The 25,911-nt window shown below is 67.6% G+C and overlaps 16 protein-coding genes across 16 annotated transcripts; 8 read left to right on the top strand and 8 right to left on the bottom strand.

Moving 5' to 3' along the window:
• Positions 1 to 390: 390 nt before the first annotated feature.
• Q8F55_008365 (uncharacterized protein) lies at positions 391 to 1,866 on the top strand (the record flags this gene model as incomplete). The annotated part of the gene is made up of 2 exons (XM_069356762.1): positions 391 to 587; positions 630 to 1,866. The coding sequence occupies 2 exons, from the start codon at positions 391 to 393 to the stop codon at positions 1,864 to 1,866; spliced, it is 1,434 nt and encodes a 477-aa protein (XP_069206603.1).
• A 139-nt stretch (positions 1,867 to 2,005) lies between these two features.
• Q8F55_008364 (uncharacterized protein) lies at positions 2,006 to 4,699 on the top strand (the record flags this gene model as incomplete). The annotated part of the gene is made up of 4 exons (XM_069356761.1): positions 2,006 to 2,039; positions 2,362 to 3,190; positions 3,224 to 3,632; positions 4,142 to 4,699. The coding sequence occupies 4 exons, from the start codon at positions 2,006 to 2,008 to the stop codon at positions 4,697 to 4,699; spliced, it is 1,830 nt and encodes a 609-aa protein (XP_069206602.1).
• A 2,480-nt stretch (positions 4,700 to 7,179) lies between these two features.
• Positions 7,180 to 8,851, top strand: Q8F55_008363 (uncharacterized protein; the record flags this gene model as incomplete). Its single annotated transcript, XM_069356760.1, has 3 exons — positions 7,180 to 7,428; positions 7,525 to 7,749; positions 7,841 to 8,851. The coding sequence occupies 3 exons, from the start codon at positions 7,180 to 7,182 to the stop codon at positions 8,849 to 8,851; spliced, it is 1,485 nt and encodes a 494-aa protein (XP_069206601.1).
• A 608-nt stretch (positions 8,852 to 9,459) lies between these two features.
• Positions 9,460 to 10,206, bottom strand: Q8F55_008362 (uncharacterized protein; the record flags this gene model as incomplete). The annotated part of the gene is made up of 1 exon (XM_069356759.1): positions 9,460 to 10,206. One exon carries the CDS (start codon positions 10,204 to 10,206, stop codon positions 9,460 to 9,462), a length of 747 nt encoding a protein of 248 aa, XP_069206600.1.
• Positions 10,207 to 10,369: 163 nt separating this feature from the next.
• On the bottom strand, positions 10,370 to 10,837 carry Q8F55_008361 (uncharacterized protein; the record flags this gene model as incomplete). The annotated part of the gene is made up of 1 exon (XM_069356758.1): positions 10,370 to 10,837. One exon carries the CDS (start codon positions 10,835 to 10,837, stop codon positions 10,370 to 10,372), a length of 468 nt encoding a protein of 155 aa, XP_069206599.1.
• A 514-nt stretch (positions 10,838 to 11,351) lies between these two features.
• On the top strand, positions 11,352 to 11,735 carry Q8F55_008360 (uncharacterized protein; the record flags this gene model as incomplete). Its single annotated transcript, XM_069356757.1, has 1 exon — positions 11,352 to 11,735. One exon carries the CDS (start codon positions 11,352 to 11,354, stop codon positions 11,733 to 11,735), a length of 384 nt encoding a protein of 127 aa, XP_069206598.1.
• Positions 11,736 to 11,887: 152 nt separating this feature from the next.
• Q8F55_008359 (uncharacterized protein) lies at positions 11,888 to 12,397 on the top strand (the record flags this gene model as incomplete). The annotated part of the gene is made up of 1 exon (XM_069356756.1): positions 11,888 to 12,397. The coding sequence occupies one exon, from the start codon at positions 11,888 to 11,890 to the stop codon at positions 12,395 to 12,397; it is 510 nt and encodes a 169-aa protein (XP_069206597.1).
• A 128-nt stretch (positions 12,398 to 12,525) lies between these two features.
• Positions 12,526 to 13,452, bottom strand: Q8F55_008358 (uncharacterized protein; the record flags this gene model as incomplete). Its single annotated transcript, XM_069356755.1, has 1 exon — positions 12,526 to 13,452. One exon carries the CDS (start codon positions 13,450 to 13,452, stop codon positions 12,526 to 12,528), a length of 927 nt encoding a protein of 308 aa, XP_069206596.1.
• A 194-nt stretch (positions 13,453 to 13,646) lies between these two features.
• Q8F55_008357 (uncharacterized protein) lies at positions 13,647 to 14,418 on the bottom strand (the record flags this gene model as incomplete). Its single annotated transcript, XM_069356754.1, has 2 exons — positions 13,647 to 14,375; positions 14,410 to 14,418. 2 exons carry the CDS (start codon positions 14,416 to 14,418, stop codon positions 13,647 to 13,649), a joined length of 738 nt encoding a protein of 245 aa, XP_069206595.1.
• Positions 14,419 to 14,666: 248 nt separating this feature from the next.
• Q8F55_008356 (uncharacterized protein) lies at positions 14,667 to 17,126 on the bottom strand (the record flags this gene model as incomplete). The annotated part of the gene is made up of 1 exon (XM_069356753.1): positions 14,667 to 17,126. One exon carries the CDS (start codon positions 17,124 to 17,126, stop codon positions 14,667 to 14,669), a length of 2,460 nt encoding a protein of 819 aa, XP_069206594.1.
• Positions 17,127 to 18,147: 1,021 nt separating this feature from the next.
• Q8F55_008355 (uncharacterized protein) lies at positions 18,148 to 18,679 on the top strand (the record flags this gene model as incomplete). Its single annotated transcript, XM_069356752.1, has 3 exons — positions 18,148 to 18,347; positions 18,396 to 18,471; positions 18,506 to 18,679. The coding sequence occupies 3 exons, from the start codon at positions 18,148 to 18,150 to the stop codon at positions 18,677 to 18,679; spliced, it is 450 nt and encodes a 149-aa protein (XP_069206593.1).
• A 1,047-nt stretch (positions 18,680 to 19,726) lies between these two features.
• Q8F55_008354 (uncharacterized protein) lies at positions 19,727 to 21,594 on the top strand (the record flags this gene model as incomplete). Its single annotated transcript, XM_069356751.1, has 2 exons — positions 19,727 to 19,878; positions 19,935 to 21,594. 2 exons carry the CDS (start codon positions 19,727 to 19,729, stop codon positions 21,592 to 21,594), a joined length of 1,812 nt encoding a protein of 603 aa, XP_069206592.1.
• Positions 21,595 to 21,734: 140 nt separating this feature from the next.
• On the bottom strand, positions 21,735 to 22,212 carry Q8F55_008353 (uncharacterized protein; the record flags this gene model as incomplete). Its single annotated transcript, XM_069356750.1, has 4 exons — positions 21,735 to 21,845; positions 21,879 to 21,984; positions 22,019 to 22,083; positions 22,126 to 22,212. 4 exons carry the CDS (start codon positions 22,210 to 22,212, stop codon positions 21,735 to 21,737), a joined length of 369 nt encoding a protein of 122 aa, XP_069206591.1.
• A 384-nt stretch (positions 22,213 to 22,596) lies between these two features.
• Positions 22,597 to 23,822, top strand: Q8F55_008352 (uncharacterized protein; the record flags this gene model as incomplete). Its single annotated transcript, XM_069356749.1, has 3 exons — positions 22,597 to 22,617; positions 22,782 to 22,904; positions 23,154 to 23,822. 3 exons carry the CDS (start codon positions 22,597 to 22,599, stop codon positions 23,820 to 23,822), a joined length of 813 nt encoding a protein of 270 aa, XP_069206590.1.
• A 61-nt stretch (positions 23,823 to 23,883) lies between these two features.
• Q8F55_008351 (uncharacterized protein) lies at positions 23,884 to 24,649 on the bottom strand (the record flags this gene model as incomplete). Its single annotated transcript, XM_069356748.1, has 4 exons — positions 23,884 to 24,258; positions 24,291 to 24,387; positions 24,419 to 24,492; positions 24,524 to 24,649. The coding sequence occupies 4 exons, from the start codon at positions 24,647 to 24,649 to the stop codon at positions 23,884 to 23,886; spliced, it is 672 nt and encodes a 223-aa protein (XP_069206589.1).
• A 200-nt stretch (positions 24,650 to 24,849) lies between these two features.
• On the bottom strand, positions 24,850 to 25,473 carry Q8F55_008350 (uncharacterized protein; the record flags this gene model as incomplete). Its single annotated transcript, XM_069356747.1, has 1 exon — positions 24,850 to 25,473. One exon carries the CDS (start codon positions 25,471 to 25,473, stop codon positions 24,850 to 24,852), a length of 624 nt encoding a protein of 207 aa, XP_069206588.1.
• Positions 25,474 to 25,911: the final 438 nt, after the last annotated feature.

Below are 25,911 nucleotides of genomic sequence, written 5' to 3'. Positions count from 1 at the left end.
GGTGTGAGGCCGAGGCTCGGCTTCCCGGATACCGGGCGGGCGGGGCGGACTCCGCCGCCAGTGGGGCTCCGGGCCAGCTGAGCTCGTGGCTCCAGCCATGTCGGCCACCATTGTTCGGTCTCTCCACTGCGTGCATACGCTCGCAGCACCGCAGTTGGCCTGGAGCACCCCGGCACCATTGTGATGGGCTTGTTTGTGGCAGACGGGTGTGGCGGCACGCGCTCGCCCCGATGATCGTCGCCTTCGCCACCTCGTCAACGTCAACAACCGCAGTGATGGTGGCCAGCACCATGCTGATGGACTGATGGCGCGGCATACATGAGGCTGCTCCCTCCCTCAGCAGCCCTCATCACACCCTCACCACCAACCATGACACCCTCACCACCCGCCATGGCCCTACCGCGCTTCCCCCGCACGGCGTGGTCCGCCGCCTCCGTCTTCTCCGCGCCGACGCCGCACGCCCGCCGCCTCCTCACGGCGGCGCGCGACGCCTCGATCATATGGGAGATGGCGGCCCTCGACAACGCCTGGGGGCCAGTGGACGACGGCTGCGTGGTTCTCTGCGTCCTCGGCACCGCGCACCAGCTGTAAGCTCCCACGCTGTTCCCCACTGACGACAGCATCGGGAGCCGCGCGCCCGTCGACATGTACCTCATCAACGCGGTCGTCGGCGCCGCGTACGACATGGTAAGTGGCTCCCTCGGCACCGCTGAAGCCCAGGCGCTGCGGACTGCTCCCCGGGCCCTCAAGCTCCCCTCGCACCCCGTCACCTTTCGTTTCGCCGGCAAGGCCCTGCAGATCATGTACCTCCCCCTCGAGGAGGCCGGGGTGTTCACCCTCGGCCTCGACGCCTTCGACCCGTCCAACGAGCCGACGTGGGCCTCCGAGCGGAGGAGCGACACCGAGACGGCGCTTGGCTGCGCGGTCGGGCGGTGCAAGGTGCTCGCGGCGGCCGTGGGGATCATCTACGAGGACGAGGGCGAGAGCGACACGAAATCGGGCTTCCTGGCGCCTAAGAGCACGGCCGACACCGAGGCCAATGTCGCCGGCGACGACGAAGGCCAGGCAAAGACCCCTCCCATGGAGAGCATCGACGACGCGCTCGCCACACACGCCACCGCCGGCAAGCCGTGCTCGCCCGGCAGGCCCTACAGCTGGCCGTTCTACCGCATTCCGCTCCCCACCACGCCGCTGCTGCTTGTCTCGGTGCCGACGGGGAGCGCGTCCCCAAAGGTGTGGAGTAACACCCGGCCCGACCCCGCGCGCCTGCTCGTCCCGGGCCAGGTGGACGACGAGGAGGAGGAGGAGGAGGAGGAAGCCGACCCCGGGGCTAACGCCACGCCGTGGTATGTCCTCGATGAGGCCACGGGCGAGTGGTACGACGACGGGGTTTGCCATGCCGACTGTCCTGAGCGCGCGGGGTGCTTGTATGGCGGCGGCGTGGAGACAGAGGACTCGAGTGGTAGCGGCAGGGACAACAGCAGCGACGACGACAGTGGCAGCAGCAGCGACGACAACGACGGAATCGAGGAGGGCGCCAACACCAGCGGCGACAGCAGCGGCGACACCAGCGGCGACACCAGCGGCGACACCAGCGGCGACAGCAGCGCCTACATCAGCGACATCAGCATCAGCACCAGCGGCAGCCTCGCCCCCGCAACCGGCCTCGGCCGCGTGATCGACCTCGCCGACCTCCTCAACATGTCCATTGACTCGGACGGCCTCCCCAACCTGAGCGACTTTCTCAACTGCCGCAGCGCCGACGACGGCGCGGATATGAGCGACTTCACCGACTGCAGCAGTGCCAGCGACAGCGAGGAGGACAGCTTCGAGTACGACGCGCCGGGTGCCGTGGCGCCCGAGTGAGGGACGCCGGTGGCGCCAGGGGGTAGGGGCAATTGCAGCCTTATTTGGCCGAGATGTAGATAATAATAATACTCCTCCCCTGCGTCGTGTTGGTGATACGGCTGCTGTCAGTGGCCGGATACGGGCCAGAGACGACGGGATGCCGTGCGGAGTGGCGCGAGTCGGTGCCACAGGTTCGGACGCGCTCCGAGATTGCGCCGGGCCGAGTCGATGACGCTGCGGCCTGTTGATTTCGAAAAGCCGACCTGACCGCGCTCCTCATAACCCTCGCTCGCCGCCGATGCCGCAGCTATCTCCCACTGACCCATGCGACGCGCACTCCGGCACCTCAGCATGGCCCCGACACCCCGCGAGTCGATCTCCGCCGTGTGGGCGGCCGCAGGCCTGCCAGAGCCCACGCTCGCCGCGTTCACCTCCCCGCCTGGCCCCGAGCCGGCACTGCCCTCGAGCTATCGCCTCGGCCGTGAGTCTCCCCCCGGAAACCGCTGACCCCAGACCTCGCCCAGGCTTCCATCGCGCTCGCGGCCCTCGGCGCGGCGCAGGTCCAGGCCGACCGGCTGGGCGCCGCACCCCGCGCCGTCTCCGTCGACACGGCCGACGCGGCCATCGCATTCAAGTCGGACCACTTTGTGCGCCTCGACGGCGAGCCCCTCCCCAACCCCTGGGGGCCGATAGGCGGGCTCCACGCCACGCGCGACGGCCACGTGCGCATCCACGACAACTTTCCCCACCACTGCGAGGGCGTGCTCCGCCTGCTGAGGGTGGAGCGGGCCGACAGGGAGCTGGTCGCGGCCAAGCTCAAGGGCTGGGGCGCGCGCGAGTTCGAGGACGCGGCCCACGCTGCTGGGCTGGTCGCGTACGCTCTGAGGACAGAGGACGAGTGGGCCGCCGAGCCGCAGGCCGCGGCGACGCTCCCGCTCCCGGAGATCGTGCGGACGCCGGGACCGCCCCACGCGTCGCCGAGTTTCGCGGCCGCGCCACCTGAGCTCGTCGCGCGCCGTCCGCTCGCAGGGCTCCGCGTGCTCGACCTCACGCGCATCATTGCCGGCCCGGTGGCGGGGCGCACGCTTGCAGCGTACGGCGCCGACGTGCTCTGGGTCACGGCGCCGCACCTCCCCGACCTGCCGGCGGTGGACCGCGACGTCGCGCGCGGCAAGCGCACCGCGCAGCTCGACCTGGAGACGGAGGGCGGGAGGGAGAAGCTGCGCGAGCTCGTCGCTGGCGCCGACGTCTTCCTGCAGTCGTACCGCCCTGGTGCGCTCGCGGCAAAGGGGTTCGGGTACGACGACGTGCGCGCGCTCAACCCTGGTATCATCTATGCCTCGTGCGTGAGAGCGAGGGACTAGGCTGACAGCAGACTCTCGGCGTGGGGACCTCACGGGCCGTGGGCTGCCCGGCGCGGCTTCGACAGCCTGGTGCAGACCGCGAGCGGGATGAACGCGTCCGAGGCGGCTGCGGCTGGCGGTGACGCCGTGGCGCGCCCGCTGCCGACCCAGGCGCTCGACCACGGCGCGGGCTACTTCCTTGCCTTTGGCATCCTCGCTGCGCTGCACCGCCGCAGCGTAGAAGGCGGGAGCTACAAGGTGGACGTTAGCCTTGGCGGCGTGCAGCGCTGGCTCGTGTCCCTCGGCCGGCTGGCGGGCGGCTTTGACTGCCACGACCCCGCGTTCGGGGACGCCGAGGTCCAGGCGCTCCTCGAGACGCGTGAAAGCGGGTTCGGCGCTCTCACTGCCATGAAGCACGTCGGGCTCGTGGACGGCGCCGACGTGGGCTGGGATATCATGCCACAGCCTCTTGGCACCCATCGAGCGGAATGGGCACAATCCTAATCGGGGAAGGCGGATTAGAAATACTTTGTAATGTATGCATTAGCGGGATCAAATCTGTCGGTATCGGAACTGGCCGATAGCCGGTCTTGGCCGTCGTTGCGATGTTGCTCTTGTTGCTTTCCGCGTCGGATCCTCCATCGCAACAAATTCTCATCATCCTTGACGCTCGACACGCTCACGCACTTAAGATGCAGACAAGATCACCATTGGCGACATCACTACGCACACTGAGAGCCGCGGCGACGGGCTCCAACCTCGCGGCTAGCGCCTCAAGGCCACGCCGGGACCTCTCGCTCGCCGCGCCGCTCACACGACGGCCCGAGAGCACCCGGCGCGATGCCGTGGCCCCATTGCTCGCGCGTCCTCACTTCCCAAGGCCGACCCCAGCCCCCAGCTCCCGCCCCCTATCCTCCTCCTCGCCCGCCCGCGCGCCCGACCGGCCCAAGCTCGAGGCCAAGACCCTCCTCATCGTCTACCACTCGTACACGGACGGCACGCGGCAGATGGCGCAGGCGGCGTGGGAGGCGGCGACGACCGTGGCCAACGAGGCCGACGTGCGCTTCTCGGTCGACCCCAACGACTTTGGCGACGCGGCGCAGCTCCCGATCCAGGTCCAGCTCCTGCACGCGGCCGAGGCCGAGCCAGAGGACCTGCTCAACGCGAGCAGCTACATCTTCGCGACGCCCGAGAACCTGGCCTCGATGAGCGGCGTCATGAAGGACTTCTTCGACCGCTGCTACTACCCCTGCCTGGAGAAGCTGAACGGCCGCGCGTACGCCGTGCTCATCTGCGCGGGGAGCGACGGCGCCAACGCCCTGCGCCAGCTCGACCGCATCGCGACCGGCTGGCGGCTGCGCAAGGCCATGGACGGGACGATTGTGTGCACGCACGCGCAGACGCCCGAGAAGATTCTCGCTACCAAGACGATTCCAGAGGACGACTTGAAGCGGTGCCGCGAGGTGGGTGAGGGCATGGCCGAAGGGCTGGCGATGGGCGTGTTCTAGGGGCGCGGCGTTGGCGGCCGCGGGAAGAGAATCAATAACCAGGTGAGAGTGCACAAGGCAGAGCAGAGCGTAGCGGAGCGCCGATACCTTTGCCGTAGTCGAGCATGGCGATGGAAGCGTCGCTGGGCGAGGGGCGGTGCGCCGCGCTGGTCGACTGACACCACGCGCGAGCTGATCGACACACATGGGCGCAGCACCCGACGTGAGTCGCCAACCAATCGCGAGTGCCACCACCCAGACGTGGGGCGTCGCCAGCCAGAGGGCGAGTCGTGCGCTCGTCAACTGACCCCACGGCTAGTGCTGACCGGCTCGACGTCTGACGTTCTTACCGATCTAAAGGCCTCTTTTGCGCGCTGCCGAGGCGACGGCCGACCCCTGCCGCGTCGTCTATTTGTGGTCGTGACTCCGAGCGCAGGGCGAGCGAGGGGAAGGCTGCTGGCGAAGGGGAGAGGCGTTGCGTGTGCGCCCGTGCCCAGCCTGCTGAAGCAAGCTCGAGCAACAGATCTGCAGGAGGTAATTGTGGCGAAGAGCGACGTCGAGTGACTCCCGGCCTCGGTGTTTTTCCTGGGCTGTTTGTCGCACTCGTGCGCGGGTAGGCACTCGGAAAGGGGGATGCTCCTACAGTCGGCTGCGCCCCGCCTCATCCCAAGTTTGCACTCTCGAGTCAAGTGACCAGGGATGTAGATGAGCGGCGATCTGCATCATCTCTGACGTGTACCTTGTCGTACATGTACCCAGGCTAAACACTGCGGCTGTGGCTGTACTCTGGCTAAACACCACTTTGGCAGCAACTCCCAAAGTCACGAGTACGCACCTCCCAGCCGTCCACCAACCAGGGTCCCGCTCGCTCGGAGTAGTAGTGGGCAGTGGCCGCAGGGCAAGAACCGTCTGACACGGCTCCATGACGATGTGAACGCCGTGAGCACGGCACGGCACGCTCGCTCCCCACGGCGGCACCGGTGCTACCTCGCGGGGCTATCGTCTCCCGGCTCCCCTCCTCGTCGCCCCAAGGCGCCCCGTCCTCTCCCGGTCGCGGACTGACCGAGCTTGCGCAGCGACGCAGCGCACGCAACTCTCGGTCATGGCCCCCACGGGCTCGCAGCGATGGCACCGCGGGCCGCCGTGAAATGTGCGTGCTGGCGTGCTGGCCCCGGGGGCGTCGCTCCGACCGCTCCGAGGACCGATGGGCCGACGTTTCGGCGACCGCGAGCAGGTGGGGTGTGCGGGGCAGCCAGCCAGCGCAGCACGAATGCATGACGGGCTGGCGCCGCCAACGTCGTGCCTCGCTTCTGCTGCCATTTCCCATTCGGCTGGCGGCGGCTGATGCGGCTGCCCGCTGCTGCGGCGACCAGTCACAGTGCCGTGCGCGGCCGAGTCGTTCGGTCTTTTGGCGGGCCTGATCCGACTGATGCTGTAAATGTCAGGGACGCGGGTGATTTAAACGTTTAACAATGGCCAACAGGCCGGATTGCGAACAGCTGTTTCGAATTTTGAACGAGGCATCAGGTTTTTCATCTGAGATGCTGCTGCGGCCCTCCGTATGCATGGCACGCAGGCTGACAGGCGTGACGTCCGGCGTGTGGCCGTGTTTGAGGTGCAAGAACAGCATCGTGCCAGTCACCCGAACGAGGCGACGCCGGGCCGTGGTACTCACTCACTCATGTGACCCCCCCATCAACCCGCCAAGCCATTATCCAGTTCCAAATACAGACCCGACTCGGACACCATAAAATTTTACCGAGGCACTCGTCGTCGTCGCAGAATGGAACGGGCGACGTGGCTATGTCCACCTCCGCTCGCACCAAGCTCAAGGGATATCAGCATGCAGCGTGCTGCATGCACGTCTCCCCCACCCTAGTTCCGGCCGGCGGGCGAATACGCTGCCCGGCGGCGGGCGGCGGTACAGCGGCATGCTGGGACGCCTGGTTGCCCATGTGCCTCAGGGAATGAGTGCCTCGTTCCCCCTGGCGGCTCCGGCGCCGGTCGGCGACCCGTTTGCGTTTACATACAGGCAGCCGCGGCCAGCAGCCATCGGCAACCAACAGGGCACGGACAGAGATTGACAGGGCCGGGATCGAGCCGCCGTGATTGGAATACACATGGGCCGAATGGGAAAAACAACCGCAGCAGCGCTTCAAGCGAAGCGAGGGCCGGCGTCGCCGAGTCAACGGCCACACGACTGACTGACGACGCGACGGCCGGTCACCGCCGCCGGCCCACCGAGCGCCCACACGGTCATTCCGAAAGCCATGGTCGTCGGCAGGCTGGCTCCCGCCATGCGCGCTCGCTCGCTCATGCGCTCGTTGTCCTCGCCTGCCCGACAGCCCCACGAAAGGCCGAGGGTCGAGCCCCGCAAACCCCCACACCTCGGTCGCCTCGTCGTCGTCAACTTTGTCAGCGGCTGCCCAGGGTAGATATAGGACTGATATTTTTCTCACTAGGGTTTCCCACTCTTCTCCTTCCCATCTCTCGCACACACCATGGACAAGCAGGGCATTGAGAAGACCGTCTCGCACGGCACAGAGGTCACGGGCACCAGCTACGGCAACGAGAAGCACGCCGAGTCGGTCGTCGCCCACGCCGCCGCCGGCGAGACCCTCGACCCCATCTTCGAGTCCAACTTTGAGGTCGACCCCTTCCACCAGCAGCGTGACGCCAAGGACAATGGCGACTATGTCGACTTCCGCACCATGGGCTGGTTCCGTGCTGGTCTGATCGCCACTGCCGAGGTGAGTGTGGCGAGTAGGCACGGCTTGCTGCTGCGCCGGCAACGAGCTGTTTCAGCCCCGCTGTTTTGCCCCTCGTGCACCACCTAACATGCCCAGAACATCGCCCTCGGTATCCTCTCCTTCCCCTCCGTCTTCCAGCGCCTCGGCCTGGCCGGCGGTATCATCACCACCCTCGGCCTCGGCCTCATCGCCTTCCTGACGGCCTGGATCATGGTCGACTTCAAGATCCGCCACATGGGTGTCATGCACTTTGGTGACGCTGGCGGTGTTGTTTTCGGCAAGTGGGGTGCGCGCATCTTTGGTTGGGGCATGGTGCTCAAGGTGAGTGTTGTGTGGCGGGTTTGGCATCGGTCACCCAGCACGGCAATTTTTCGGCTTCCTTGGCACGCAGCAGCCACTAACATTCACCCAGGCAACTGGCCTTGCCGGCTCGCACGTCCTCGTCGGCCAGACGGCCTTCGAGTTCATGACCAACCACGTCATCTGCAACGTCTGGTGGGGCTTCATCGTCACCATCGTGTCCATCATCATGTCGTACAACCGCCAGTGGCACAAGCTCTGGTGGCTCTCGTTTGTCTCGCTCGCCTGCATCTTCATCGCGTCGTTCATGAACATGATCGGCGTCGGAATCGGCCGCCACTCGGACAAGTTCAAGGCCCAGACCGCCAAGGCGCCCGTCGAGTACCATGCCGCCCCCACCCACGCCACCCTCACCGACGTGCTCGGCGCCTTCACCAACATTGTCTTTGCGTACGGCGGTAACATGGCCTGCTTCTCCTTCTGCTCCGAGATGAAGAAGCCCAACGACTTCAAGAAGTCGTTCGCCATGTCCCAGATCGTCGCTACCATCTCGTACATTGTCGTCGGCACCGTCATCTACTGCTACGGCGGTGACTACACCACCTCGCCTGCCATCGGCATGCTCGACCACAAGCTCGGCATCGCCGCCTACGCCATCGCCATGGTCACCATCATGGTCTCGGGTATCCTCGGCGCCAACGTCGGCATCAAGTACATCTACGTCACGACGCTCCGCAACTCGCCCCTCCTTACGTCCAAGTCGCTCAAGGCGCAGATGTACTGGATGCTCATGGTCGCCATCATGTGGATCGCCGGCTTCATCCTCTCCGAGCTCATCCCCTTCTTCAACCCCCTCCTCACCATTGTCTCGTCCCTCTTCTCCGTGTGGTTCGTGTGTGGCGGCGCTGGATTCCTCTGGATCTACGACAACCACCCCCGCTTCGCCAAGGAGGGCGACAAGGAGCGTGCCATCGACACTCCTGCCAAGTGGTTCTTCTACATCTTCTCCATCTTCGTCATCCTCATCTCGTGCGCCATCACCCCTCTCGGTCTCTACTCGGCCGGCATGAGCATCAAGACGGGCTACTCCAAGGGCTCGTTCCACCACCCCTTCGCCTGCTAAGCAGCGGCACCGAGGTTTGGGGCATCTTCAGTCTTGTGTGTAAAGACTCTCCTCTTGCTGTTATTGTAGGCGGTACCTACAGTAACCACATCGCGCCCACGCGCGCATTAGAGAAGCGCAGCCGTGGCATCGTCGCCACATCTATTTTGGTCTCATAAACTGTATTCAGGGGGCCTATGCAACAATGTACAATACTGGGGATGAGGGGATGAGAAGCTGTGGGGGAGATAAGAGGATGAGGAACTGTAGTGGAGCCTCGAGAGATGCCTTCCGGGCTTGCACGTGGCGCGTGGCGGCGGGGCACCCACACACAACTCGGAGCACACACACAAAAAGCGAGTCCTCGGGTGACCGTACAGACAGGCTTTGATTCGATGTGCAAGTCCTCGGGCCAACCGGACAGACTGGGGCTCGATCCCGAGTCCTCGGGTGAACCGGACAGAGTGGGAGAGCCGAGCTCTGGTCGAGACCACTCGACCACGCGCCTCATCGAATCTGGTTGCGGGCTGCACCTGGCCTGCATGAGGGGCACCGCTGGCTCGGTGGCGGCGTCAACATGCGTTCGAGCTGCTGAGCTTGCCGCGAACGCGCTATGCCACCACAGCGCCCTATCCCCACGTCCTCGCCGCAGCGTCATCGTCCACCACCTCCTCTCCACCGAGCAGGTTGTCCCAGTCGACGCCCTTGTCCTCGAGCTGAGGGCGTGGTGGCTCCGGCCGCACGAGCAGCGCCGCGATCTCGGCCTCGTCGTACCGCCCATCGACCTTGCGCAGGCGCACAAAAGGCCCGTCGTCGAGCCCACGGCGGACCTGCGCCGAGTCGATGCTCCCGCCGCACATGGAGAAGTGTGAGTGGTCAGTCATCGCCCCGCGCATGGAGGGGGGCACGTTCCAGCTCGGGTTCGCGTCGAGGACGAGCCCGCCGCCGACCACAGCGAGGGTGTACGGCTCTCCCGTGCTGTCCAGGGCCGCGAGGCGGCGCTGCACGGCCTTGAGCATGTCGGGGTCGGGGGCGGCGCCGGGTGGTCTCGCGGCCGGCTCCAAGCCCGAGCGGCGCGACAGCCCGGCAGCGAGCACATCCTCGATCATGTGTCCCTCGATCTTGCGGCCCACGCCCTCCTCCACGACGTACCCGTCGACGTGAGCCAGCTCGGCCGCGAGCGCGACCTCGATATCGCCCAGTGCATCATCGTACACGCGGGGGTCGAAATCGTCGCCCAGGTCGCCCTCGTCGTGTAGGCGCACGGCGAGCGCGCCATCCGCATCGATGAGGAGGTCGTACGGCCACGCGGTGGCGTCAAATTGCGTCACGAGCCGGGTCAGCGCCGCGTGCTGCGCGTCGGTGTTGTCGGACATGGCGAGTTGTCGACCGGTGGCGACGTCACCGGCCATCTAAATTCCTCGTCCCGTCCCGCACATCTCGAGTCAATTGCGACGACACTGTGGCGCTGGCTAGAGCGATAACGCACTACATTGTGCAAATACAAGAGGCCCGGCCTCGCGCCGTAGCGCAGGGCCGTCACGCCCACGACGGCGCGGGCGGGGCGACGGCGAGGTCGTCGGCGCGGAATCCGTTGTTGCTGAGCAGTTTTGCTGGTGCGTCGGTGTGCTCGGCGCGGTGCTCTACACTGTCCTCAGCGCGCGCGTCCCGTCGTGAACGTTTGCGGCGGGGCGTGACGCTGAGCGCTTGGGCGAGGTGCGGGTCGAGCGTGTGCTTGTGCTCGGCGGTCGGGGTTGCGGGGAGCGCGCCGGCGGCGCTGAGCCTCGGATCTCCGCCGTCGTCGGCGCCGAGGAGCGGCCGCCAGCCCGCGGCCGCCTCGAGCGCACTCTCCGCGTCGATCGCGCTGATCGCGGTGCCAGTGAGTGCCGAGACGTGTGGCGGGTGCGCGAGATCGGCGCACAGAGATCGGCACGTTGTTGTCGCCCACAGGACGGTGATGGCCGCGAGCAGCCACTGGGCGATGGCGAGGTTTCTTGGCGGGTGCATCGCGGCTGGGGTGCGGTGCAGAGGTGCAGTGCAGCTGGCTAGAGTGAGAGGGAGGGAGGTGGAGCCAGTGCAGAGCTGCTTGCATGCATATCTTATACCCTCTACTCGACGCGTTATCGGCCGAGAGCAGCGCCTGGCTGTGGGCTCGTCGTGGGCCATGGCCGTGTCGAGACTGGCGAAAAATGGCTAAACGGGTAGTCACGTTGTCGTGCTCGTGCTCGCTCGCTCGTAGAGGGGAGGAGCGGGGGGAGACTACCTGCGGCAATGGGAGGCAGGCAACCTCGTGACGTCGTCGTTATCCTTGGCGCGGGTCCATTAGCGCCTGGAATGCAAACAGACGAGGGGGGAGCAGACACGCGAGGTTGAGCTAACTAAGGCGACGGAGACAGTGAGCAAGCGGCAAGCCCAGCATGCATCACGAGGTCTTCATCACACGACGTGCACGACATCTCTCATTGCACTCTCACGCTCCATCCCACGCCGCTCGACACGCGCGCAGGCCGCATCCGCGCCCATGCTCCCCATGCTCGACCACACCGCCTACCCCGACGTCATTGACCTCGTGCTCGACTACTGCGCGCTGCCGACGCTCGCCGCGTTCCGTGCGACGTCTCGCGAGTTTCGGGACAACGTCGACCGCCGGCTCGTCTACCACACCGAGCTCGAGGCCATCGAGGTGCCAGACGACCACACGATCAGCGGCAACCGCACAGAGTTTGCCTTTGTCATTGCCCGCGATGCGCGCTACCCCGCCTTCGTGCCCCCGCGCGACGGCCTGCCCCCCCGCCGCATAAAGGGCCACCTGCCGTGGACGCCGCGATACGTGCACACGCTCGACCTCGACTTCCACGACTGGGTCGAGTCGACGTCCCTCCCCGACTCGCTGCTCACGGCCTGAGCAACCTCCACACGCTGAGACGGTTCAACGACCGCCGCTGGCGGCGCACCCTCTCGCGGCCGGAATCCGCCTGGATCCCGGCACGCACCGTCGTCGACTTTGTCCGCGTCCCGCGCAACCGCAAGAGCCGCAGCTCGACGACGCTCGACTCGATGTCCATCACGCTGCCGCCCAAGGCCCGGCGGTATGTGCTGCACCTACACTGGGACGCAGTGTACCCGAGTCCGCACTATACCCGCCTGCGGCTCGACAACATGGACAAGCTGCGCGAGGTCGTGCTGGCCCTCAAGCCGACAGTGCGCCGCGACTGGCTCCCAGACGAGCAGTACCGCTCCGTGCCGGCCTTCATCACCAGCGCGCTGCGCATAGCGTTCGAGGTGATCAAGCGCGGCGGCACGCTGACTATTGTCGGCGCCGAGATGGTCCACCCCCTGCAGCTCGGCGACGCGGGCGAGGACGAGGTTGACGTCGGGTCGCGCCTGTCCATCTACCTCACCAAGCGGCTCATCCGCGAGGCGTGGGCCAAGGACCCGGATGCTCGCCCGTACGAGCAGGTCAAGGCGCGGATACGCGTCATCCGCATGGTCGATTGGTGGCATGAGCTCGGCGAGGAGCGCAAGGTGATCGAGGGGAGATGGCCGTGGGCCGACAACGAGGGATAGGGGGGGTTTGGGCTTTGGATTCGATGTACTGTAACATGCGGGTGTACGATAGCGTGCGATGTGAGCAGACGATGCGATTGCTGCGCCTCTTGTGCCCCGCCCTCGGGCATCTCGTCCTCGGACTACCTCTAGGACTGCTCCTCGGACTGCTCCTCGGCCTCGGGCCACACCCCCTCGATCTCCTTCCTCGCCCCGAGCTCGCGCCACCAGTCGACGACACGCAGCACGCGGATGCGCTCCGCGCCGTCGTTGTACCCGCCATCCCGCCACAAGCCCCACACGACGCGCTCACACAGGTCCGTCTTCCAGCGCGCGTCGGTCGCGGACCCGCCGAGCTGGAGGGGGTGGACCAGCTCGCCGCCGACGACGGTCAGCGTGCCGCCGCGCTTGACGACGTCGAACCCGAGGCGCAGCGCGTCGGGGAGGAACTCGGGGAGCGAGCGGTACTCTTCGTCCGGGGTCCACCGATGCCCGTCCGGGCGGAGGACGAGCACGACCTCGCGTAGGCTGTGAGCGCTGAAGGCGAGGCGAGCAAACTGCGCCCGACTGCCCAGTTTTGGCGTCCAAGTCAGATGGAGCACGTAGCGCCGCACCACGGGGTCGAAGACGATCGGGCTGCTGCGGGCGTACGGCCGGATGAAGTCGACAAGCGTGGGCGCGGGGATGCGCAAGTACGTCGGAGTGTCGAAGTTCTCCCGCCCGTCGGCGAGCCGGCGCATCGTGGTCACGGAGGTGAGTTTCTCGAGATCGTCGTCATGATGGCCGGCGGCATAACGGTCGTCCCAGTCGATGTCGAGGACACGGACGTGCTGCGGGGCGAAGGGCAGATAATCGCCGGGGCCGCTGCGCCGCGGCAGGCGCGGGGAGAAGCCCCGCGGCGGGTGGAGGCCAGCGCAGTCCTCGGTGAGCTCGACATGGCGCAGCACGTGGGCGTCGGCCACGTCGCGCGCGGCGCGCGAGCACAGGCGCAGGGCGGCGTACGTGCGCAGGTCGGAGGTCGCGGCGTGGGCGATGATCTCGTCGACGAGGGAGGGGTGCGCGCTGTAGTTGAGCATGGCGTGGGTGTTGGGCGGTGTCAGGATGCAAGTCGCCCCGGCGATTGATGTGAGGAGGTCAGCGACACCGGGGCACCGCAGCGCCGTCAACATGCGCCGTCAGCTGCGAGTGAGACGCCGATATCTGCATGAGAACAGGCGGAGGCGTCGACCGCGCACACGTCCCGCGCCGCGGTGCGCCGCCGCCGCCCCACCTACAACGCCGCGATCTCGTCGAGCGCGCGCCCAAAGTCGGCCCAGTCGTCCATGAGCACCTTCGCGCCCGCCTTGCGCAGCACCTGCGCCATCTCGCCCCTCTCCTCGCCCTCATATGGGCCGAGGTACCCGATCGTCGGGATCCCGGCGGCGACGGCGCTCGTCGTCCCGCTCTTCGAGTCCTCGATGGCGACGGCCTCGCGCGCGCCCACGCCGAGCTCGCTCAGCGCGTACAGGTAGATCGCGGGGTCGGGCTTGCTCGTCGGCACGGGGAGCGAGCTGGCGGCCGAGTAGACGCGGTCGGCGAAGAAGCGCGCGAGGTCGGTCGCCCTCAGGCTGGCGTTGACGCGCGACAGTGCCGAGCTGGACACGACCGCGAGGGTGTAGGGCTGCTTTGAGACGGCCTCGAGCGCAGCCTCAACCCCGACGCAGTGCTGCAGCTCGCCCGGGGTTTCGATCCGGCGCACGAGGTTGTCGAGCTCGCTCGAGACCAGCGCGTCGACCTCGCCCTCGCTCAGCGTGAAGCCGTACTGCGCCTGCAGGTTCGCGAGGAGGACGCGGAAGTTCTGCCCGACGTACTCGGTCATCAGGCCCCGGCCGGTGAATGTCGGCGCGTTGGCGACGCCCTTGGCCGCCAGGAGGCGGTTGACAAGGTCTGCGCCGCCGGCGAACGCGAGGTCTTCGGAGAGCACCAGCGTGTTGTCGCAGTCGAAGAGGAGGGCCTTGGGCTGGGCGTGAGCGGGGAGCTGCTTGCTCGCTCACCTTTGTCATGATGTCGTTGGCGTGGTCGTAGCTGCGTCGAGGGGGTGAGAGAGATGCTGAAACATCAAGTGTCGTCGCTGTGGGGGTCGTTGTCGACGCGTTGGACGCGCTTGACGTCACGTCATTAGCCCCGCTTCGGCCTTAGCCAGGTCACCGACGCCGACCCCCGTCGCCGACGCCGCCAACTCGCCGCAAACATGATACAGTGCATATGCAACAAGAAAGAAAGAAACAGTAACCCAAGCCCTATGCACACCTCACTCCGGCTTCTCCTGCGCATGCTCACCATCCTCGTTCTTGTCGTTCTCGTCGTGCTCGGAATCCTCCTCCTCCTCCTCCTCCTCATCGCTCAGTCCCTCGCCCTGGTACGACCACACCGGTGCCGGCGGCTTGGGCCGCATCACCACATACTTCTTCACATCCTCGAGCACCCAGTGCGCGCCGAGGCTCCAGCCGAGCAGCTGCCGGCCGTTGGGCGACTTGCCCTCGGCGTCAAACGACGCGCCGCCGGCGACGTCCTGCACGCCGGCGATGACGCTCGCAGACACCTTGCTGACCCACGCGTCGAGGCCCTTGGCATTGTACCGCAGCCCGGCCTTGGCCGCGTCGATGAACTCGGCCTCGGCCCCCTCGTCCGCCTGCGAGAGGTAGAAGAGCGCTTGGCGCAGCGCGTACGCCGCGTCCTTGATGTACGCCAGCGCGCGCGTGTACCGGTGGCTGGCGTAGCTCTTGGCCGCACGCCGAAGGGAGAGCACCGCCTGGTGCCACGCACCGACGGCCCACGAGTCCCACGCGTCGTGCTCACCCGGCTCGACGCCAAACCTCGACGCCAGGAGTGCAAGGTTGTGCGTCGTGATGATCTGCGCCTGCTCGATCGCTGCGCCATTCGTCGCAACGTACGACCCCTTGCCGCGCTTGGCCACGCGTTCGGAGCACAGCGCACCGAGGTCCTTGCCTGTCTGGATGCGCGCGGTTGTGTCGACGTCGTAGTATCGCGCGTACAGCGAGCCCGCCAGCAGCGGGGCGGCGTCGCGGGCCGCCTTGGCAAACTTGTCGGTGAAGCTGCCCATGAAGATGTCGGACGCGAGTTCTTCGAGGAACGGGGCTGGGGGGTGGCCGGGCTCGTCGGCGTCGGGCGGGCGGTACTCGTTCGGCTTGCGCTTGGGTGGATTAGGATCATACTTGACAGGCAGTGACGTGCGCCACAGGCTGTTGAGCTGCGACACGAGCGGGTTGGGCAGGATCGTACCAGGCCACGCCGCAAGCGACGTCTGCCCGACGCTCGTGATGGCCGCGAGCGCGCCGCGCGCCTTGCGCAACTGCAGCAGCGGTGCGAGCCACGGCAGCTCGCTGTCGCGCACCTGGTGGGCATAGTGCAGGAGGAGCAAGGAGCGGCGCTTGGCGAACGCGGCGTGGTGCCGCGCCATGAGGCGGCCGAGCACCGCGTCATCGTACGCCTTGGCGACGGTCGGCGCGACCGCGCGCGGCACGAGCCTGCTGAAGTCCGTCGCAGAGGGCACGGTGCCGTCGGCGACGAGCTCGGCCGCTGGCGCCGCGCGCGACTGCTCGAGCGTGCGCGAGACAACGGGCGGGAGGCTCGTGCCGGCCGGAACTGACGCGCTGGCCTCAGCAGCCGTGATGGGGGCGGCGAACGCCGCCGGGTCGGCGATGCCCTCTGACGCGGCGAGGTTGAGCGTGTCGAGTCGGCGCGCCGCAATGGCGGCAAGCACGTCGTGGGCCGGCAGCGCGGCGATGCGCGCCTGGAGCGCACGGATGGCCGTGAACCCCGCTGCTGCACGCTTCGCGCTCATATCCTTGACTGAGAGCCGCACGCGGCCCTCCTCACGCGGGGACAGCGCCTCCCCTCCCACGAGCTTGCGTGCGGCGGCGAGCAGCGCGCCGAGGTTGGATGATGGCCCCGACACGCGCCGGTGCTTCGCCGACAGGGGGTGCGCAGCCGCGAGCGCATCGTACTCGGCGAGCAGGGCCGCCGCAGCCTTCTTCCAGCCTTCGGTCGCCCCAGCGCCGGCATAGTCCGCGAAGAGGGCCAGCGCCTTGTCGCCGAACGGCGCCCACACGGCCAGGGCGTCGCGCTGCGCCTCGATGCGCGAGTACTTCCACCGCGCGGACAGCACGGCCTTGGCGCGCGCAGCGTCGTACCGCCACACCCAGCCGAGGGGGAGCGTGCCGTCGGCGGCGAGCAGGCGCGGGGCGAAGCGCAGCTTGCGCGCGTACGGCTTGATGCGCTCGACGATCTCGAGGGCGGCGGCGGCGTCGCCCGCGCGCGCGAGGTACGCGACGGCCAGGAGCGCCGCGTCCTCGGGTATGTCGATGCGGTACTCGCCGCTGTCTAGGGCCGCGAGGAGGCGCGCCTGCCCGGCCTCGGAGAGGAAGTAGGCGAAGAGGGCTTCGCGGGTGGCCGGGGCGTCGGCGTCGATGCCGAGCTCGGCGGCGAGCGCCTTCTCGTCGTCGCCCAGCGGGCCCTCGGCAGCCGCGGTGCCGGTCGCGAAGCCCCCAGTGGCGACCTGCAGCGTCACCCACGCGGGGAAGGTGGTGGGCGTGCGCGCGCCGATAGTGAGCGCGCCGCTGGCCATGCCGGCCAGCGTCTTGGACCACTGCTCAGCGCGCTTGGCCGCGCGCTGGGCGAGCGCTGCGTCGGGCGACGACGCCGCGGCGAGGGCCTTTGCGAGCTGCCAGTGTGCGTACGCCGACGACATGGGGGGAGAAGGGTGGATGCGAGATGGGCAGTGCGATGGGCGGCGGCTCGTGTTATTAAACAGTGGGCTGGTGCCAAGACGCGGCGATGGGGGCGATGGTCGCGCGAGTCGGGAACCGGGGGCGAGCAGTGATCGAGTCGACAGAGGCATCCGCTGGCTACGACGACGACATGGCCTGAGGACGAGTGGAGAGGAGGAGTGGAGAGCAACGGGGATGGGTCCCCGCTCGCCGCTGTCGTCACCGCCGTCGTCGCCGTTCGGCGTCGCGATCGCCGAGCGCGGAGTCCGTCCCGTCGCGTCCTGCCGGGTCCTGCTCGGATCCGAGTGGCAAACGGTGGCTCAATCAGCGGGAGGGAGTGCCGCTGCCGCCGCGGCCGCCGCCGCCGCCGCCGCCGCTGCTGGATGCAGCAATCCTATGCATGTGCATGCACCGTCCTCTCCCCTCCGCCCCTCCACGCCGCACCGTCCTCGATCCTTGCGCCTCGGCGCCTCAGTCGCCGGGGCTGTCACTCTAGGGGGGCCTGTGGCGCCCGTGGCGGCAGGGGACGTGGCGCCGGCGTCCTCTGTCCTCGCTCCTCGGCGTATTGAGTCCCTCGGCGACTCCCTCGTCTCCCTCGTCGCCCCACTCGCCCCTTCATCATCCTCACCATCTCGGACAAGATTGCGGCATTGGTCAGATCTGGCGCACCACTCCTGGAAAACTACTGCCTGCTGACACCGAGCGTCGTGCCCCCACCATCTCTCTCGTCGCGTTTCAAGACGGCGCCAAGAGGCCAAGATGCATGCGGGTGCCCGAGCCCCGCCACTGCCCAGAGCGCGTCTGGGCATGCGACGAGCGGCCGCGTCGCGTCGACGACGATGACGGATGGACGAGCGAGTCGCTCATGCGCTCACCCGCGCCTCGTCCCTGTCGCCGGAATGCCATCCCTCTAGCCAAGAATTATTTCCTTAGCCCACCCGCCAGTCTAATAACCACCCGCTCACAACCAAACTCCTCAACCGCACTCCCCCCAACGACACCATGCCCCGCCCCGGAGCCACCCCGCCCGAGTTCACGACGGCCCACTTCCCGCGCGCGGCCTGGCCCGCCGACCTGGCGCCCGGCCTCGTCGCCGGCCGCTCGGCGTCGCAGGCGTGGGCGACGGCGCGCGACAAGGGCACGTGGGACGCGATCGACACGCCGACGTTTACGCTCGCCGTGCTCGACAAGGTGCTCGAGATGTAAGCTGGCTCCGCGGGGCGCACGGCAGCTGGGCTGACACCCCGCAGCGAGGACGCGGGCCGTGCGGACGCGACTGCCCCCTCGCCCGCGAGCGAGGCCGTCATCCAGTTCGTGTACAACAAGGTGGGTCGGGGGTTGGGACTATGCTCACACCCAGGCTATCGGCGCGCTCCCCCGCTCGCACCGCTACACGTCGGCGCCGGCGTTCGAGAAGGTCGAGGCGTTTGTCCGCGCCGCGCTCAGCAACGCCGACGAGGCCAAGCCCGCGCGCCGCGACGCGAGCGGCACGAGCGTCGACGCGCGCTCGACGTCGTCCGGCAGCGACGAGTAGGCTGCTGCACTGGACACTAGGCGGGGGAGGCATGGCGGATCACGGCGCTGATCTAGACTTCAAATGTACTTTATGAGCGGGGCGAGTGTGCCAGGGCGACGTTGGCGCCTGGCCTGGGTGCTGGCCGGCCTGGGTGCCTGCCCCGCGTGCGACGCGGCATGTCGAAAGCGCCCCGGCGTCTCGGCTCGAGTACTGACGAGTGGGGTTGGGCCAATTTGACTTTGACGACGCAGGCACACATTGCGCCGGCCCACTGCGCCGCATCGAGCCCGCAACAGCTGTGTCACTTGCCCACAGCCCATTGGAATCGCTTGGCGCCAGTGGGGCGGTCGCGAGACAAACATGGCGCTGGCCCGGTCACCGCCTGCAAGAGCTGCCTGCGGGCGGCCCCGTGCGACGGCGCAACGGGCACAAACAAGCGGATATCGCGGTCACCACATGGTGTCGCGCAACCCACTCGGGCCTCCTCTGCGCGTGCGCCGCGTCGTCTGCCTCCCCCCGCGAATGGCGGATGGCGCAATCGGTCGACCCGCTCGCGCTATTTCCAGCTGGCGTAACTGAAACGCTAGTCGCGATATGGCGATACCCCGATGCGTCCTGTTGGTCGACCTCGCCCTTGGCTGTTCTATTCTCACCACGCTGGCCACCTCTTGGCGATAGGTGCACGCGTGGTGCACGTCGTACCTGGTGTACCTGCCATCAGGCGGCACACGCTCGGAGGGGGCACGCTCTTCGCCATGCCCCACGCGCAAGGCGTCATTCCGGGCTCCATGTGATAGCGGTTGTGCGCTGTTGGTGAATGCCGCGCGTGGCGGGGGGTAGAGGGGCAGCGGAGGAGGCGCTCCAACGCTCGCTAGACTTGCGTGGCCTATCACACCATTGAGCAGCTAATGGCGCGTCGTGAGGCCCCCCACTCCCGACCGTCTCCAATCGGGCATAGAGCTACCAGCCGCAGAGCAGACGACCAGCGCTAGAGGCGGGGTTGGGGGTACTTAAGATACGGCGAGGTTTTTCTCCTCTCCCTCGGAGACCTAACCGCAACACACCATGGGCACTGATAAGAAGGATCATCTGGGCGAGTACGAGATCGACACCGACTCGCCGCACGTGCTCGTCGACTCGCCGGGCGATGTAGACCCCGACACCATCCCGACCGAGGAGGAGCTGAGCACGCTGCGCAAGGTGCCGGCCGGCATGCCGTGAGTTGTGGCAGGCGCCCGGACCCGAACCAAGTGGCGCCACTCACACCCCCCAGCCTCGTCGTCCTGCTCCTCTGCCTCGTCGAGTTTGCCGAGCGCGCGTCCTACTACGGCTCGTCGGGCGTCTTCTTCAGCTTCATCAAGAACCCGCTGCCCGCGGGCGGCAGCGGCACCGGCGCCGTCGCAAAGGGCGAGGCCGGCAAGAACCAGAAGGCCGGCGCGCTGGGCCGCGGCATGGTAACCGCCAACGCGCTGACCACGACCTTTTCTTTCCTCGCATACGTCGTGCCCATCCTCGGCGCCATCCTGGCCGACACCAAGCTAGGCCGCTGGCGCGCCATCTGGATCGGGACGATCATCGGCGCGTTCGCTCACATCCTCCTCATCATCCCCGCCATCCCCAAGGTCATCCTCCACCCCGAGGGCTCGCTGGCCGCCTTCATCATCTCGATTTTGATCCTGGCCTTCGCGGCTGGGTTCATCAAGCCGTCGCTCGCGCCCCTGCTCTGCGACCAGCTGCCGGTCAAGCGCCCGACGCTCAAGACGCTCAAGAGCGGCGAGCGCGTCGTCGTCGACCCCGAGATCACGCTGTCCCGCTGGCTCGTCATCTTCTACCTGTCCATCAACATTGGCGGCTTCTTCGCCCTCGCCACGACCTACTCGGAGCGTCTGGTCGGCTTCTGGCTCGCCTTCGTCCTCCCGGCCTTCATCTACATCCTCATGCCCATCAACCTCCTGTGGGCGTCAAACAAGCTGTACAAGGCCCCGCCGCAGGGCTCGGTCGTCCTCGAGGCGTGGAGCGTCGTCAAGATCCTGCTGTCCAACGGCGGCTGGCGCGCGTGGAAGAAGGACGACGCCTGGTGGGACCGCGCAAAGCCCAGCCACCTCCTCCAGCGCACCGACATCGACCCGGCAAAGGTCTTCTGGGACGACACCTTTGTCGACGAGATCCGCACCGCCATCAAGGCGTGCGCCGTGTTCGTCCTGGTCCCAATCTTCAACCTCTCGGACGGTGGTATCGGAAACCAGATGGGCGCGATGAGCAACGCAATGATCCTCAACAACGTCCCGTCCGACATCTCGTCCAACTTCAACCCGCTCGCCATCATCATCTTCTCCCCCATCCTCACGTACGGCATCTACCCCTTCTTCATCTGGCTCAAGCGGCCCGTCAAGCCCATGACGCGCATGTCGATCGGCTTCCTGCTCGCCACCATTGGATGCATCGTCGCCGCCATCCTCCAGGCGCGCATCTACGCCACCTCCCCCTGTGGCAAGTACGCCTCGACCTGCGAGGAGGTGTCCAAGGTCAACCTGTGGTGGCAGATTGTTCCCATCGTGGTCCCGGCCATCGGCGAGCTGTTCGTCAACGTCACCGCGTACGAGATTGCCTACACCCAGTCGCCGGCGCGCATGAAGGGCCTCGTCTACGCCTTGTTCCTCTTTGCCACCGCCATCTCGAGCGCCATCTCGCTTGCCCTCTCGGACGTCATTGACGACCCCAACCTCGTCTGGCCTTGGGTCGCCCTTGCCTGCGCCTCGTTCATCGCCGCGCTCGTCTTCCCCACCTACTTCCGCTACCTCAACCACACGACCGCCACGTTCGCCGACAAGGACCGCCAGGAGGGTCGCCAGCAGAACCAGGTCAACCGCGTCGTTTCTGGCCAGGACGTGGAGAACAGCTCGCAGTACGGCCGCGATCATGACAAGTACTAGGGGCGTAGCAGGTCGTTGGTAAGAATGATGCAACGTTGTGAATAATCGGGCTAGACCATGGCACCAACTCACACTGACCCAAGACATGGCATTATAGACGTACAGCCCGGACTAGAGTACAAACAAACAGACACTCCCACTCAAGGCTCATACGGGGGCAGCTCGCCCTCGTCTTCGGGGTACAGCACCGGGCTCTGCCGCAGCCCGTGGGCGCGCCTGACCTGGCGGAAAGCCGCTGCGTACTGCGGGTACTGCCGTCAGCTGAGCCCCGCGCGCGCACCCACCGTCCGCTCGAGCGGGATGAGCTTGAGGTCGAGGTACGTCGGCGTCGGGCGCAGCTTTGTGCGGTCCTTGTGGGCGATGTAGGCTTCGAGCACAGCGACGCGGTTGCTGGCGTCAGCGCGCGCCACGGCACGCTACTCACTGGTGGGTGGTCTTGCCGTCGAGGTACTTGGACACTTCGCTCGTCGTGCGCACCTCGCGGGGAACCTGGGGCGTCAGTCTCGGCCAATGTGCCACAGCCGTGCCTACCTCCACCGGGCGGGTCACGTCGACGCGCTCGGCGCCGAACGCGAGCTGGAGGAGCATGGTACCACTTGTCAACGGGTTAGACGGCATGGTGTGTAGTGTGTCGTGTGGTGTGTCTGTGTCATGTGTCTCTGTCTGTGTCTCGTCCAGAAAAATCCTCGTCGCATATATAGTGGCGTGGACCAGGAGTGGTGCCGCCACCGCTCGGACCGGTGGAGTCCCGCATGCGCGCGGGCATCCGCCGCGGTGTCATGTGACCTCTGCACATTACGACGTATCGCAGCAAACATACACCCGCGGACACGACGAGCACGACAGCGCGGCCGCGTGCGACGGCGACGAGGGGCCGTATGGTGGAGACGGGCGGGGATTGGTCAGCATGGCGCAGAGACGTTTTGGCGGGACCCCTCCGCCACGGATGGCGCGCCGCGCGCACTAGAGGGTCGCGTCTCATCACGGTGATTGCTGCCATCCATGGCTCGGCCAGGCTGTCCTGTCAGTCAGTGCATGTCGATTCCGATGCGCACGGAGATCAGCGTGCTCACTATGCTTGCGTGGCGGATGCAGGATCGACAGCGGCTCTCCGGGTCGGACACGTCCGCCTTGGCAGCGTCGAGCGACTGCCAAGAGTCAGCGGAGGGCCGGCATCCCGCGATAAGCTCCCCGGCGACCTCCCCGGCGACGCGCATCTCCTCCACCTCCACATCGATAACATCCACCTCCTCCGCACGAGCTCAGAGCTCCGTGAACTCCGCCAGCGCGGCGCCGGCCTATCTCCGCAGGTGCAGTTGGTCGTTGGCAAGATCATGTGACCTCGGACGGCAACCAAGCTGACGGCGCTGACGGCGCTGACGGCGCTGACGGCACTTAGGTCGTGACGGCCTCGGATATCTCCAATCTCACGTTCAGACCAACGGCCATCAGCGAGCCGGTGACAGGCCGCTCTATCCGCCCCGACTCGCCACCCCCCACCCCCGGGCCATGGAGAAGCATCGGTTCATCTACCCCTTCCTGGCGCGGCTCTACGCCAGCCCGAGCTCGAGGCCGAGCTCTTGGCCGAGCGTCTAGCCGACTACCTCGGCGCGCCGCTCCGCGACTTTGCCCTCGACCCGACGGACGGCAGGACGCTCGTCTTTCGCAGCAACAGCAGGGAGGTCAGACTCCCCTCGCACCCCGTCGCAAGCATCGAGGAGCACGGCGTCGTGTGGGCGTGGGCCGGGCCCGGCGGCGACGACGTGTCGCGCCAGCTCCTGCGATACGGGCTCAAGCACTCGATCCCCGAGCTCGCGCGGATGGAGGTCGCCTTCCCGGGCCCGTTCTGCCTCAACCCCGAGGACGAAGACGACCTCACGTATCTCGCCCACGAGCTCGGCACGGCCGCCGTCGCCGTCTACAGCCGGCCCTACTGTGCCTTCCGTGTCGGGCAGCGCGGCGCGATCAAGGTCGTCGTGCTGGACCTGCCTACGCCGCTGCGGCCGATTCAGGTCGCCGATCTCGAGACGGCGCGCGAGCGCGTCGAGCGCAGGGCCTACGTGCACGACTACGCGGCCGTCATCGGCCTGGCGACGTCCCGAGGCTGGGCGATAGAACGGTTTCCGCGCGATCTCGTCATCTGGGAAGGCGAGGAGCCGGGCCGGGAAGAGGACAGCAGGTGCGCTGTCCACTTTGCCGACTCTGGACGGGTCAAGGGGTGGGATTGAGGCGGCGGGGCCACGTCGTGCGCATGCAGAGCCTCCAACAGGTCGTGGTCACATGTACATCTTACGCCCCGTCGGCCTTAGGCGCCGGCGGCACGTCGACGCCGAGCTCGCCCAGCCTGCGCTCCGCGGCGCGGCGCGCGCCGGCCTCAGCCTCGAGCCGGCGCTGGAGCTCGGCGATCGTCGCGTTGACGTCGAGCGGCGCGAGCACCGCGGCGGGGGTATACGCCGGCGGGTGGGCCTCGAGGCGCTGGCCCGCGCCGGCGCCGTGGCACGCGAACACGTCGTCGTCGTCCGCGTGCAGGCTCGCGCTCGAGGGCACACGCGAGCGCACGCGCGGGCTGCGGCTGAACCACGAGCGGGGTGAGTGCTCCCCCAAGCCCAGCGGCAGGCCGTACGCCGCGCGCACGGCCTCAAACGTGTCGGCGTACTCTGGAAACTGGGGTCAGCGGGCCCGAAGACGCCCCGCACCTCGGCCTCGAGGTGCCGCAGCTTGCCCCCGACGTCGGCCTTGGCGTGGTGCGTGAGCTTGTGGTCGAGGTAGGCGCGGACGACGGTGGAGCGGTACCTTGTGTCAGCGGCGGTGTGTACGGCCGTACTCGGCGTCGAGGAGCGCGCGGTCGGATGCGAGCGCACGCGCGACGTCGCGCGCCTTGTGCAGGTGGTGGTCGTGCTGGCGTCAGCGGGGCCGGACCCCGACCCACCCGCTTGCCCGGGCGGCTGCCGACGTCGGGGACGAGCACGTCGGGCCCGGGGCGCTCGGCGTCGGGGATCATGCCGGCGTGGTGCGCGCGCCGGCGCGGCCTGTCGTCGTCGGGGATGAGGGGCATGGTGGATGGGTGGGAGGGAGGAGGGGGCCTGGCCCGCCAGTCGCTTCAGTGCCCCGAGCCGAGCAGCCGAGCAGCGCGCTCCTCGCTCCTCGCCACCCCGCCGCACCGACTCTGGGGCCTCGGAGCTCTGTGCTGGCCGGGGCCAGTCTGGCCGGTGCGAGCTATAATACAGTGGCATAGTATCAACAAGTAGTACATCTCTACGCGGCCGCCACGCGCTGCTCGGCGGCGCAGCGCGCGAACCGCTCAGCCTCGACCATGCGCTGCAAGTGGCCGATGACATCGTCGTGGCGGAGCGGTGCTTCCGAGTACGCTGGCGGGAGGTCGGCGAGCGACGGGCGCGGCGTCTTCACCGGCGGCGCTGGCGCAGTCGCGAACAGGGCCGTCGCCGCGCCGATGAGCGCCGGCAGCCGGCCCTCCCCCTCGTCCTCGCCGTCCCCCCGCCCCGGCGGGAGGCAGTAGAACGCGCGCGCGGCGCAAAACGTGCCACGGTACTGCGGGAACGCGCGCTCCAGCGGCCGGAGCTTGCGCCGCAAGCCTGCGTGCGGGTGGTACGTGAGCTTGAAGTCGATGTAGCTCTTGAGCAGGGCGAGGCGGTACTCTCCGTCCGCTGCGGCGCGGGGGGACTCGAGCGCGCGCGCGACGTCGCGCGCTCGCCGGAGCGAGAGCCGGGCACCCGGCGGCGGGGGGAGGTCGGGGAGGTACGGCGCGCTGCTGCCGGCGTCGGGGATCGCGCTGCTCGCTCGAGCTGGGGCGAGGGGCCGGTCCGGGATGAGCGCCATGCTGCTGGCTGTGGCCGTTGGGAGGTAGAAGATGTAAGACATGGGCATCCCCCTGCCTTATCCAGCGCTGTACTTGTACACTGCGGCTGTCTCGCTTACGGCCCTACGGCGGGCTGTTTGGCCGGGCAGCTGCCGCGACAGTCGGGCGAGCGAGCACAGAGATAAGCAGTCGGGCCGGACGCGATGGAGCTTAACGCCACTTCTCGGCCGCGCCGTCGGCGGGCTTCCGGTCGCCGCGAGGGCAAGCACGCCGCTGCCCCTCACTGCTGCTCTCGGACTGCATGCATGCTGCGCCGAGCATCGCCCGGCGCATGCAGGCGGCGTCCGAGACCGTGTCTATCGCACCACGCCGAGCCCGCGCCGCGTCGCAATCCAATCCGTTCCAGGCCCGCCAAGCATTCGCCTATCTGCCGCGGGTGGCCCGTCGCTAGCGCCGATGCCGCCACGGCCTGCGACTGGCCCACGCAGCAACTCACCCCG

Source organism: Vanrija albida (genome assembly GCF_041260175.1).
Source record: "Vanrija albida strain AlHP1 chromosome Unknown contig_6, whole genome shotgun sequence".
NCBI classification, from domain to species: Eukaryota; Fungi; Basidiomycota; class Tremellomycetes; order Trichosporonales; family Trichosporonaceae; genus Vanrija; species Vanrija albida.
The sequence above is the reverse complement of the archived record's forward strand: the minus strand, read 5'-3'. Positions and strand labels throughout refer to the sequence as shown.